The sequence below is a fragment of the Rhincodon typus genome, chromosome 20 (assembly GCF_021869965.1).
Source record: "Rhincodon typus isolate 14 chromosome 20, sRhiTyp1.1, whole genome shotgun sequence".
Taxonomy (NCBI): Eukaryota; Metazoa; Chordata; class Chondrichthyes; order Orectolobiformes; family Rhincodontidae; genus Rhincodon; species Rhincodon typus.
In genome coordinates this window covers 35991209-36003086 of record NC_063351.1, presented here as the reverse complement: position 1 = coordinate 36003086, position 11878 = coordinate 35991209, and the positions used below count along the sequence as shown (strand labels likewise).

General features: G+C 39.5%; 1 protein-coding gene across 1 annotated transcript in view; it reads right to left on the bottom strand.

Annotated features, from left to right (window-relative positions):
• Positions 1-684: 684 nt before the first annotated feature.
• eno4 (enolase 4) overlaps positions 685-11878 on the bottom strand; it is a 43733-nt gene continuing 32539 nt past the window's right edge. Inside the window, exons 10-13 of the mRNA XM_048608976.1 lie at positions 6910-7102; positions 3183-3250; positions 1763-1880; positions 685-1114 (exon numbers count right to left, since the gene is read on the bottom strand). Of these exons, the coding sequence (XP_048464933.1) occupies positions 1026-1114; positions 1763-1880; positions 3183-3250; positions 6910-7102 (468 nt within the window). The 3' untranslated portion in view covers positions 685-1025. The remainder of the gene's footprint in view (positions 1115-1762; positions 1881-3182; positions 3251-6909; positions 7103-11878) is intronic.

Here is an 11878-nt window from a genome sequence, read left to right as displayed (position 1 = left end):
AATATACTTAGTCAACAGCTTTTAATGCAGTATTAACCAAAGATTCTCAGACATAACCCTCCAAACCCACAAGCACTTCCATCTAGAAGGACAAGGGCAGCAGATATTTGGCAGCACCACCACTTTCAAGTTCCCCTCCAAACCACTCACCATCCTGACTTGGAAATATATCGCCGTGTCAAAATCCTGGAATTCCCTCCCAAATGGCATTGTGGGTCAACCCACAGCAGGTGGACTGCAGTGATTCAAGAAGGCAGCTCACCACCACCTTCTCAAGGACAACTAGGAGCAGGCAATAAATGCTGGCCAGCTAGTGATGCCCACACCCCACAAAAAGAATAAATAAAAAAAAAATTACAGTAAAAATCTTAAACGTTGAAAGCCTTCTCTGTTATCCTCACAGCTACTGGAAGTTTGAGGTTTTTTTTCGTAAAGTTATCACTGCCTAGAATGGGGAGAGAGGCAAAGACCTTAACACAATGAAAGGTAAATATAATGTCTCCAGCAGTCCAGTTTTCGATTTCATTGGAAACACAGTATACTGGTGCATAAGGACACAAGACTACCTTCTGCAGATGGTCTCCTTTAATGTATTTAAGAGTCAAGTCAAGACACATGTAGGAGCTCTATGTTTATTTCTCCATCAATGTTCATTTGAAAATAATTTGCTTGAATATGAGAGGGACAATTTAACTGCGCTCTGAAATTTCTGAAATGTAACAAATATAAACATTTCCAACTTTAAACAACTTTCACATTTACATAAATACAATCAGGTATCAATGTTGAGCCCTGATCAGGAGAACACCTATCATAAGAAAATATAATCTAATAGAAATGTTAACTACGAAATTGGTGTAATTAGTTTATATAATTTCATCAATGGTCAGCTTCCAATACATATGTTTGTATTTTTTGGGAGGTTTTTCTTGTAAAGTATCAGATTTTGTTTTCCGTTATGAAGTTAAACAGTTTTTTGAAATTATGCAACTTGTGTTTGGAACTCTAAATACAGCACCTAAAGTCTAATCTAATTGCTCAGATCCTGGCCTTGCTGAGTTAGGATCATGCTCTTCTTTGCTGATTACAGGAAATTGATGTTCAGCTGCTTGACCTATAGAAAATGAAAGTCAAACTTAAGTAGGGCATTAAGCAAAGTTGTACTTTGAAGATTCATATTTTTCACAGTAAAGTGTTATCTACGAAGTTGAACAAATCAAAGCCTATTAAAGTTTGGTCAAATTTTTCAAAGTGCATTTTTAAAAGCTGGGTCATAAAATGATTTATTACATACTTGGATGGTTATTTAATATGCTACAATTTGAAATGACTCTTTCTTTTGCAGTATTTAAGTTAACATTGGTTTATACTGAACACTTCAACTGAAAAAATATAAAGTATTCAACATTTCCAGCTGTATCAGAGCAGAAAACACAATTATAATAATGCTGGTCTTCAAATTAGAGAGCTATTATTGATATGAAAGTACTATATTTGGTAACACAATAATAAAATAAACCTAGATATAGTCTGCTGATTGAAGCAGATTGGTATTTGTATGTGCATCCAGTACCATTAAGTTGTCAGTTACATGGACCAATGCAGATTTTACCAAATGCTTTCTTTTCTTTTGGACAGAGTGTGATTTGCTGACTCGCAGGATTCTCATTCCCTTTAGCTGCACAATTTCTGTCACTCCTCCCATAATCTTTGTCTCCCATTCTTTGCAAACTGAAAAGAAATAAAATGAAGCTGCTCATACCCAATGCTCCCCTCTGAGCCAATTCTTCCTCTATAGCCAGCAGACGGTTGTATTTTGCCACCCGCTCTCCGTGACATAGACCTCCCAGTTTGATGAACCTGGCCCCCAGACCAACAGCCTAAAGGAATGAAAACAGACAAATGTTTTTAGTTGGAAGCTTTATGAAACAGAAGCAGACAAAAGCTAATTAATGATTGGAGATTTGTTTTAAATTGTGGTCGGTGTTGAAGCCTTTGTTTGGAAAAAAGAAAAATGTATGGGAGAATCCGTTTTACAGACATACCTGTTAAAAAATTTAAAAATATAAAGGAAGTGGAAATACATAGTTGCCAAATTAATTTACTGAAAAGCACATTGAGCCAAAGCAACAGGAAAATTGTCTATTAATCCAGTCGATCCTGTAAAAAAAAAGTGCTTGGAAGTTATTGAAGAACATCTTAAGTGTTTTCTTAATTGTAAATCATTTTACTGAAATGTGGCAAAAATCTAAATCCAAGTACATTTATAATTAATTAAACTACTATTTCTTTACTTCAATTCATCTGTTAAAACAGAAGTTCCCAAAATGTGTTTAAGGACTATTTACATGCACCATTTGTTTATTTTTCAATGTAAATGGTTCAACCACCATTTGCATCTCGACTCTGTCAGAATGACACTGAAAGCTTTCATCATTTTTTCCCACAGTCTTCATTCAGTTTGGTGCAACAAGTGAATTTGATCAATTTAAAATTTCTTAATCAAGCTATTTGGACAACAAAGCCAAGATTTTTTTCATACAAATTTGCATAGCTATAAAACTGCAATATTATCAGTTATCTGAACTTAAGCAGAAACTGGAAATTTTCAATCTCTTTGAACACAAAATCTAAATAACAATTATAATCTGTCAAAATAATGTCCTTTTTTTGCAAAATTAGAGTCCCAGACTATTCTAGAAGTCACATTAAAGACCTACATCATTACTGCTGGATAGGATTTGAGTTCACATCAAAAAACCTAGACTTGGTTAAGAGAAAAAGAAATGACTCAATAAGAATTGAATTTGACATAACTATTCTGTTCTTTTGCATTTAATCCTCTTCAATCACTGATAAGAACCAGATGCAAATTTTTCAGAGAAGAAGAATATTCTTTACTGATGTTTGAAAGCTACATGAAAATGAGCGAAGAAAATGCAAGAGCATAAATAGCTCTCCGATCAAATGGTCTTGTATTCTGTGATGCCAGGTCATATAACTTATAATAACAGAAATTTCTGATGGAACTCAGGGTTCTGATGAAGAGCCACCAGACTGAAAATGTTAACTCTGCTTTCTTCCCACAGATGCTGCCAGATCTGCTGAGTTTCATCAGCAATTTCTATTTTTGTTGCAGATCTCTAGCATCACAGTTCTTTGTTTTATTCCACATCACTTACAATGTCTGCTATGCTGTCATCCAAGGTCTCTGCATCTGTCAGACTTGGTATAAATCTGCAATCTTGGGCTGAGCAATTGAAAAAAAAAAAGTTCAGTATTAATCCATATGTAATACCCTCCCAAATGTTTGGTTTTCCATCAATTTCATTATGTTAAACAAAACTGTACTTCAAAGAAAATACACTTAAAGGGGAATATCTAATTAAATTGTGTGTAATAATCATCAAACTCCCAAAGATGTGACTTCATAGTTACACATGAATCTAAAATCTGTGACTTATTGAAATCTTCTCTAATGTGTTATCAATTGTAAGTGAAGCAAAAGCAGTAAAACAAACTATACAACAGGTAGAAACCCAACCTAATACATGATTCATTTTTTTAAACAATCCTATTCATGAAACGGTAAGTACAACAAAACTAACCAAACTGCTCATACATTTTTTCTGAATTCTGAGTGGCCATGTTTTTGTAGAGTGTCAGTGAACTATGTGGATGTGAAAGTAAGTTCATTCCTTAACACAGAAACATAAATAACTCACAGAGAACTCAGTTTACCCACGTATTTATCCATACATAAAATTTGCATTGGTCTATAGTGTAGGACAGGTGATAGTGAATCAGTAGTTTTTTAAATACTCTGTCAATTTTCTTTATCTGACTTCATTGGCAGTCAAATGAATTAATAGTGCTGATATATATATGATTAAGTTTGATTTATCAAACTTCTTCTGAGCCTTCATAGTTCACAAGACTTTGCCCCCATCTACATCAACAGAACTGCGGTTGAGAAGGTGGAGAGCATTAAGTTCCTCAGAATGACAATAACTGACAACCTATCCTGAACTTCTCACATAGATGCAACAGTCAAGAAGGCACAACAGCACCTCTTCTTCCTCAGGCAGCTCAGGAATTTTGGCATGTCCATAAGGACTCTCACCAACTTGTACAACTGAAAGCATACTGTTTGGGTGGATAACGGCCTGGTATGGCAACTGCACTGCCCAGGACCGTAAGAAACTACAGAAGATGGTGTAAACAGACCATCATGGAAGCCAACCTTCCATCCATGGATTCCATTTACATGGCTCACTGTCACAGAAAGGCCGCCAACATCAAAGACCAATCCCAACCCCAGTAATGATCTTCTACAACCCTTTCTGTCAAGTAGAAGATACAGAAGTCTGAATGCATGCACAAGTAGGTTCAGGAGCAGCTTCTTCCCGGCCATTATTAGACTGATGAATGGACTTTCTAGCCTCAAATAATGTTGATCTTGCTAATGTTGATCTCGCCTAGCGCATGCCCCTTACAATGTAACCTCTCTGCCTCTGTCTAAGTCTTTTTGATCTGTACATCCTTGCTTACTACCTGTACTGCTCGTAAACAAAGCTTTTCATGTACTTCAGTACGTGACAATAAACTAATCAATCAAATCAACAAGTTAACCCTTTACCAATGGAGAAGGTGCGATAATGCATTTAAAAAATTAAAAAATGTCCTGTCAGCTTATGCTGTCATTTTTATCCACTATGATTTAAATGGTTCTGGCTGATTTTAATAAACTGGTTTTGATATTTGAAGAAAATGTATCTGCTCCCTTATATGGATTGACAGGCACTCTGCTTTTACTCTACTCTTTTCATCTCGAACAGCAGTCTATTGTTTGGACAGCAGAATTGTATTCAACCACAACCTATGAACTCATAGCCCAATAGAGCCCCCACTCTACTATCGCTGTGAAACCAGGAGATCAACCCTATTTATATGAAGAGTGCTGGAGCAACATGAGGTGTGACTAAAAATGATGTGTCAACCTGGTGAAGCTACAACACTGAACTATTTACATTTCAACAGAAGAATCAGCACGCAATAAACAGGGCTGAGCAATACCACAACAAATGTATCTAATCTAAGCTCTGCAGTCTTGCCAGATGAAGTCATGAATGATGAACAATTAAATGACCAACAAGATTTGTAGGTTCCATAAATATCCCGTCCCATCCTCAATGATGGGCCAGCCCAACACATGAGCGCAAAAGGTAAGGCTGAAGTATTTTCATCCATCAGTGCAGAATGGATTATCCACTTCGGCTGCCTCCTGATATTCTCAAAATCACATACACACCAGTTTTCAACTAATTCAGTTCACTCTATGTGTTATCAACCATTGGCTGGATATCACAAATGCCATGGCCCCTGATGACATTCCAGCTAAAGTATTGAAAACTTGTGCTCAATCATCTTAGCCCGTGGACATCACTGTAGGATATCCTCAAGGATTTATCAATGACCTTCCATCCATCATAAGATCAGAAGTGGATGCTTGCTTATGATTGCACAGTGTTCTGCACACCTTCTGAGCTCCTTCAATAATGAAGCAGTCTTTGTCCATATACAGTGAGACCTGGACAACATCCAGGTTTGGAATGATAAGTGGTAAGTAACATGCATATCATGTAGGTGCCAGGCAATTACCATCTTCAGTGAGAGAAAGTAATGAATCATTTTTGACATTCCATGGCATTAGCATCTTTGAATCACCCACAAACAACATCCTTGGAGTTACAATTTACCAGAAACTGACTGGAACAGTCATATTAACATGACTATAACAGCGGGCCATTAGCTAGGAATTCTGTGGCTATTAACTCATCTCCTGTCTCCCTAAGCCTATCCACCACCTCCAAGGCACAAATCCGAATTGTTATGGAATGTACTCTACTTGCATGGATAAATGCTGCTCCAACACCAATCAAGCAGCTTTACTCTATCCTGGACAAACCAGCTCACTTTATTGGCACCCTATCACCTTCAATTTAAGGAATGATGCACAGCGTCAGCAATCTGTATCATCCACAACACGCACGACATCAACTCACTGAAGTTGCTGTGACAGCACCGCTGTGACAGCGCCTTCTAAACCAGAGGCACTACCACCTAGAAGGACAAGGACTGCTGCTGTAAGGGAGCACCACCATCTTCCAGTTCCTCTCCAAGCCATATACCATCCAAACTTTGAACTACATCAATATTCCTTCACTGGTCCTGGGTTAAATTTCTACAACACCCTTTCTAAGGGAACCGTGGTATCTCTACAGCCCAAGGACTGGAGCTGTTCAAATAGGCAGCTCACCACCACTGTCTCCAGCAAAATTAGGTCTGGGAATAAATGCTGATCTTGACTGTGATGCCCACAACACATGAAAAAAGGAAAAAAAAAATACAGCATTTGAAAACCAGGCCCACTAACTATCCTATCTCTGAATCCACAATCCTCAGGCATGCCAGCATGACTCGTAAACTGCAATAAAAACCTGCCCCTGGTGCGCAAAGACAGGAATGGAATGCCAAATGACACACTGGGTTGAGTGGACAGTTTGTGTGCTGCAATGTACATGCTCTGGACATACTCAGAGCCTAGAGGAAGATTTGTCCCATATGATCACTGTTTTAATACCACTATGCATTACATCTCTCCCTCCACAATACCATTATGTAATTATGGACCCTCACTTAAGTTAATTCAATTCACTTTACCTTTCCTCATCTTCAAAATCTTTCAGAAAGTTTAGGTTGTCAAGTGTGCTTTTTGTCATCTCAGTTCTAGCCCTACTTGGATCAGGATCCTATCTTATTTTTTTCAAAAAATGGAACTAATCAAGCTTAATGATAACTATTTTAAAGTTTATGATGGCAGTAATTTCTAGATTATAAATCACATACCTTCCATCAGTTTAGCTACTTGAACAAAGTCAGATATTGTGGTTTGATTGGTGTGTTTCAAGATCAAACCACTGTATCGATTTTCACCCAGACCACTTGTTATGAGTTTGTCTATTGACCTTGAAGCTCCATCAGCCAAGAAATAACACTGGGGACTCAGAAGATGGCACAGCTTATACCATTGCTCTTCATCCTGAATAAAACAAATTGCCATAACTTTGTTGCAAAATAAGTGAAAGTTAGTTTTCTCAATTAAGCCCGATAATTGATAACATCTTGCATTTATATTGGCTTTAATGTAATAGAATACCCCAAGACACCTTTCAGGAGTATTTTCAATCAAAATGTGACACTTAGTAGTATGATTTAAAGAAGTAATTAGAGCTAAATCAAAAAGATAGCTATTAAGGAGTGACTTAAGTAAAGGGAGGGAAAGGGGAAGCAGTTTAGGGAAGAATTATAAAAATTGAGGGTTGAGACTGCTGAAGGTAATGAAAGAAACTGTAAGGTAATGAATTTCAGGGATGTCCAAGAGACTAGAAACAAAAAAAGGCGCCGTGATCTTGGGTTTTACCATGATGGGGAGGGAAAAGATAATGGAAGGATTTGTATGGATTTTCTTTCCATACACTGAATGATCTGTTCTCATAGAGCTGAGCTTCATCCCTTTAACCTCTATCTCATTAAATTTCAAGCTTGACGCAACATTAAGTAATTTGTCCATCACCTTCATCTCCACACCCAAAAGTGAAAAGGTGATGCCTGGGACTTGAAACCTGGAGACTGTTGAAGTTTCAAAGCCTTGCTGATGTAATGAATGAGTAACTAAACAAGTAAAGAAGAATTCATGTTGAAATAGGGAAAATCAGTTTATTGAAGCAGGAACAGCCTGGAAAATCAGCTCTACCGAAGTTTCCAGCTTGAGGATCTTTGGAAGGAGGTAGACTTGGCTGTTCAAGGTCTATGTGCTTGCAGGCTGTGGAGGGAATACTTCCAGAGGAGATGAGTTCAATGCCAATTGCGGAACTGATAGATTGATTTTCAGTGGTGCGGTGTCATTGGCCCAAGGGGAGATATAAGCATACTGTTGCCCTGCGCATGTTAAAGATCAGTATGGCAAACAACAAAAGCATCATTTTTGAGCCAACACTCTACACAGCAGCTTTGGTGATAATGTTAGGGTTGAATTAAGAGAACAGAGTGCTAAAAGTTCAGAGGGGAACAAATTAGAATGAGTGAGTTGCTTGCCTCCACATCATCATCTACTAGACTTCTGGCCTCAAGCAACTCTCCTCTATGAACTATTTTCTGAGATTGTCTTCAATCTAATGGTTGAAGGTAAAAAAATAGATGTGGCCATCTGTCTCTAGCCATTTGATGACTTTATAGGGTGCACAGTCCCAGCCATTTGTATCTTTTATTGAGTCCTGATATTCCAATCTCAAAGAATTACCCTTGTACCATTGGAAGTCAGTCCTATCAGCCTTGTGATTGTTCAACATTTTTAATCTCAGTATTTCTCTCAGTCTTCTTGCATGCCTGGCCTAGCCTTGTGTGATGCTCAACTATCGCAAAAGGAAGCTATGGTGAGCATAAGGAGATGGTCCACTGGAAGGAATAGGTCTCATCTAAAGAAAAACTGAGTGGTGAATAACTTATGGATGAGTGGAAGGTGCTATTATAAGTGTAAAACATCTCCGAAAGGTACTCAGGCTACTTTGTGTACTGGCATGGATTAAGGATTGGTTAACAGATAGAAAACCGAATAGGAATAAATGGGCCATTATCGTGTTGGCAGGCTGTGACTAGAAGAGTACTACAAGGATCAGAACTTGTGACCCAGCTGTTCACAGTATATATTAGTGGTCTGGATGTAGAGACAAAATGTAATATGTCCAAAGCTATGTAAACAAATATATACAAAGCTAAGCAGGAACATGTGTTGTGAGGAATACGTAAAGCAACTTAAGAAAGATTAGAACAGGCTCAGTGAGTGGGCAAAAACAAAGCAGAAGGAATATAATGTGAAAATATGTGAGGTTATCTACTTTGATAAGAGGAACAGATGTATTGAGCATTTCTTATATGGTAAGAGGTTGGAAAGTGCAAAGATACATAAGGATCTAGGTGTCCTTATCAAAAAGTCAATGAAAGCTAACCTGCAGTGAGCCATAAGGAAGGCTAATGGAATGCTTGCCTTTATCACAATATGAATTGAGCACGAGAGTGGTGAAATCTTGCTTCAGTTATACAGCATCATGATAAGTCTGCGCCACACTGAAACGCAAGTAAGAGGGTCCCTGGCTGGACAGTATAAAACAAGGGGGCACAATTTTAAAATAACCGGTATGCCATTTAGGACAAGATGAAGAGAAATGTTTTTACACAGAGGGGTCTGAATCTTTGGAATTCTCAACCACAGAAGTCTGTGGAATCTCAGTGTTTGTGTATGTTTAAATCAGAGATTGATAGATTTCTGATTACCAATGATGTAAAGAGTTATGGGAATAGTATGGGTGAAAGGTATTATAATGTTTGATTGGCCTGGATAGTATTCAATGATGAAGAGAGCTCAACAGGTTGAAAAGACTACTCCCACTTCTATATACCAAGGCCAGAAATCACATTACACAAGGTTATAGTCCAATGGGTATATTTGATAACAATAGCTCTCTGAGCTTTGCTCCTTCTTCAGGTGTTAGTGAGAGAGCTGGTATCAGGTACACAATTTATAAGTAAAAGATCAAAGGGTCACACCACTGATGAGGATATATTAAACAAACCTAAGATGCTGTTAAATCTTTAATCAGTTAGAAGGTTATAATTGATTAACAAGAATGTGTAACTCTCTGAATTCCTTTCAAGTCACTGCCCCTGAGAGAACTAAAGGCTCTGTCAGTGTAAAGAAGGGGTAACATTTTAGATCAGACAATGCATGTTAGGTGTGAGGCCTTGTTTAGAATCAATTTGTGTTTCAGTTTGGAGTCAGACTGGTTTTATTTCTAAAGTAGAAATTTATAAAACGTGACATTGACTGACAGTCTATAAATTGTGTGCATTTTGAACAAAATAGAATGTATCTGCGAATACAAATTTACCCCACAGATTTATTACGTGTGTGTGTGTGTGTGTGTGTGTGTGTGTGTGTGTGTGACAGAGAGAGAGAGTGAGAAAAAGAGAAAGATAGAGAGAGTGAGTGCGTGTGTTTGTGTGTGTGAGGGATGGTGACTGTGTGTTGGGGGAAGATAGTGAGAAAGACTGTGAATGTGTCTGTGTGCGAAGGGGGTTGAGTATGTTTGGAGGGGAAGAGAGTGAGAGAGAATGTGAATGTGTGTGCGTGTGTGCGATGGGGGAAAGAGAGAGAAAGAGACAGTGAGAGAGTGTGAGAGAGTGTGAGAGAGACTGTGAGTGTGTGTGTGTGTGTGTGTGTTTGTGGGGCAGAGAGAGAGAGAGTGTGTGTGTGTGTGTATGTGAGAGTATGTGTGTGCGTGTGTGTATATGTGAGGGGAGAGATAGAGTGTGTATGTGTGTTTGTGTGTGTATGAGAGGAGAGAGAGAGAGTGTGTGTGTGTGTGTGTGTGTGAGAGAGAGGGCGGGAGAGAGAGAGTGTGTGTGTGTGAGTGAGCGAGAGAGTGTGTGTATGTATGTGTGAGTGAGTGAGAGGAGAGAGAGACACACAGAGACAGCATGTGTATGAGAGGATCTGTGTGAGAGTGTGTGTGTGTGTATTTGTGTGAATGAGTGTGTGTGTATGTATACGTGTGTGAGAGAGTGGGTAGTTTACAACGCATACACGGGATCTGTTTAGACGAGGAGGAATGCAACGGACACCTGAAGTTGTTGCAGGATGTCGTCATAGGAACAGGATACAATACTCAACTCATCGATCGCAAGTTCCCACGTGCCACCACGAAAAACCATAGTGACCTCCTCAGAAGACAGATACGGGATACGTCCGATAGAGTACCCTTCGTCATCCAGTACTGCCTGGGAGTGGAGAAACTACACCTTATCCTTCACAGCCTTCGACACATTGTCGATGCCGACAAGCATCTCACCAAGATCTTCCCCACCTTTCCACTTCTTGCCTTCAAACAACTGCCAAACCTTAAATTGTTCGCCACAAACTGCCCAGCCTTCAGGACAACATTGACCACAACACGATACAACCCTGTCTTGGCAACCTCTGCAAGACCTGTCAGATCGTTGGCATGGGGACTACCATCACACATGGGAACACCACCCACCATGTGCATGGCAGATACTCATGTGACTTGGCCAATGTTATCTATCTCATACATTGCAGGCAAGGATGCCCCGGGGCATGGTACATTGGCGAAATCATGCAGTCACGATGACAATGGATGAATGGATACTACGCAACAATCACCAGACAGTAACGTACCCTCCCAGTGAGGGAACACTTCAGTGGTGAAGGACAGTTGGCCTCGGATCTTCGGGTAAATGTCCTCCAAGGCCGACTTCGGGATATACAACAACGCAGAGACGCCGAGCAGAGGCTGATATTCAAGTTCGGTACCCATGAGGACACGCACACACATTCACACTCTCTCTCACCCTCTTCCCCCCAACACACAGTCACCATCCCTCACACACACAAACACACATACAGGATCTTGGGTTCATGTCACACTACAGGTGACCCCACCACACTACACACACACACACACACACACACACACACACACACACATACACTCACAGATCCTCTCTCATACACACACTGTCTTTCTCTTCCTTTCACACACACACATACCCACCCGCACACATGCTCTCTCACACACACACACACTCTCTCTCTCACACACATACACCCACTCTCTCTCCCTCACATACACACACATTCCCTCCCTCACACTCTCACACACACACTCATACACACACACACTCATACACACACACAAACACAGACACACACAAACACAGACACACACAAACACAGACACAC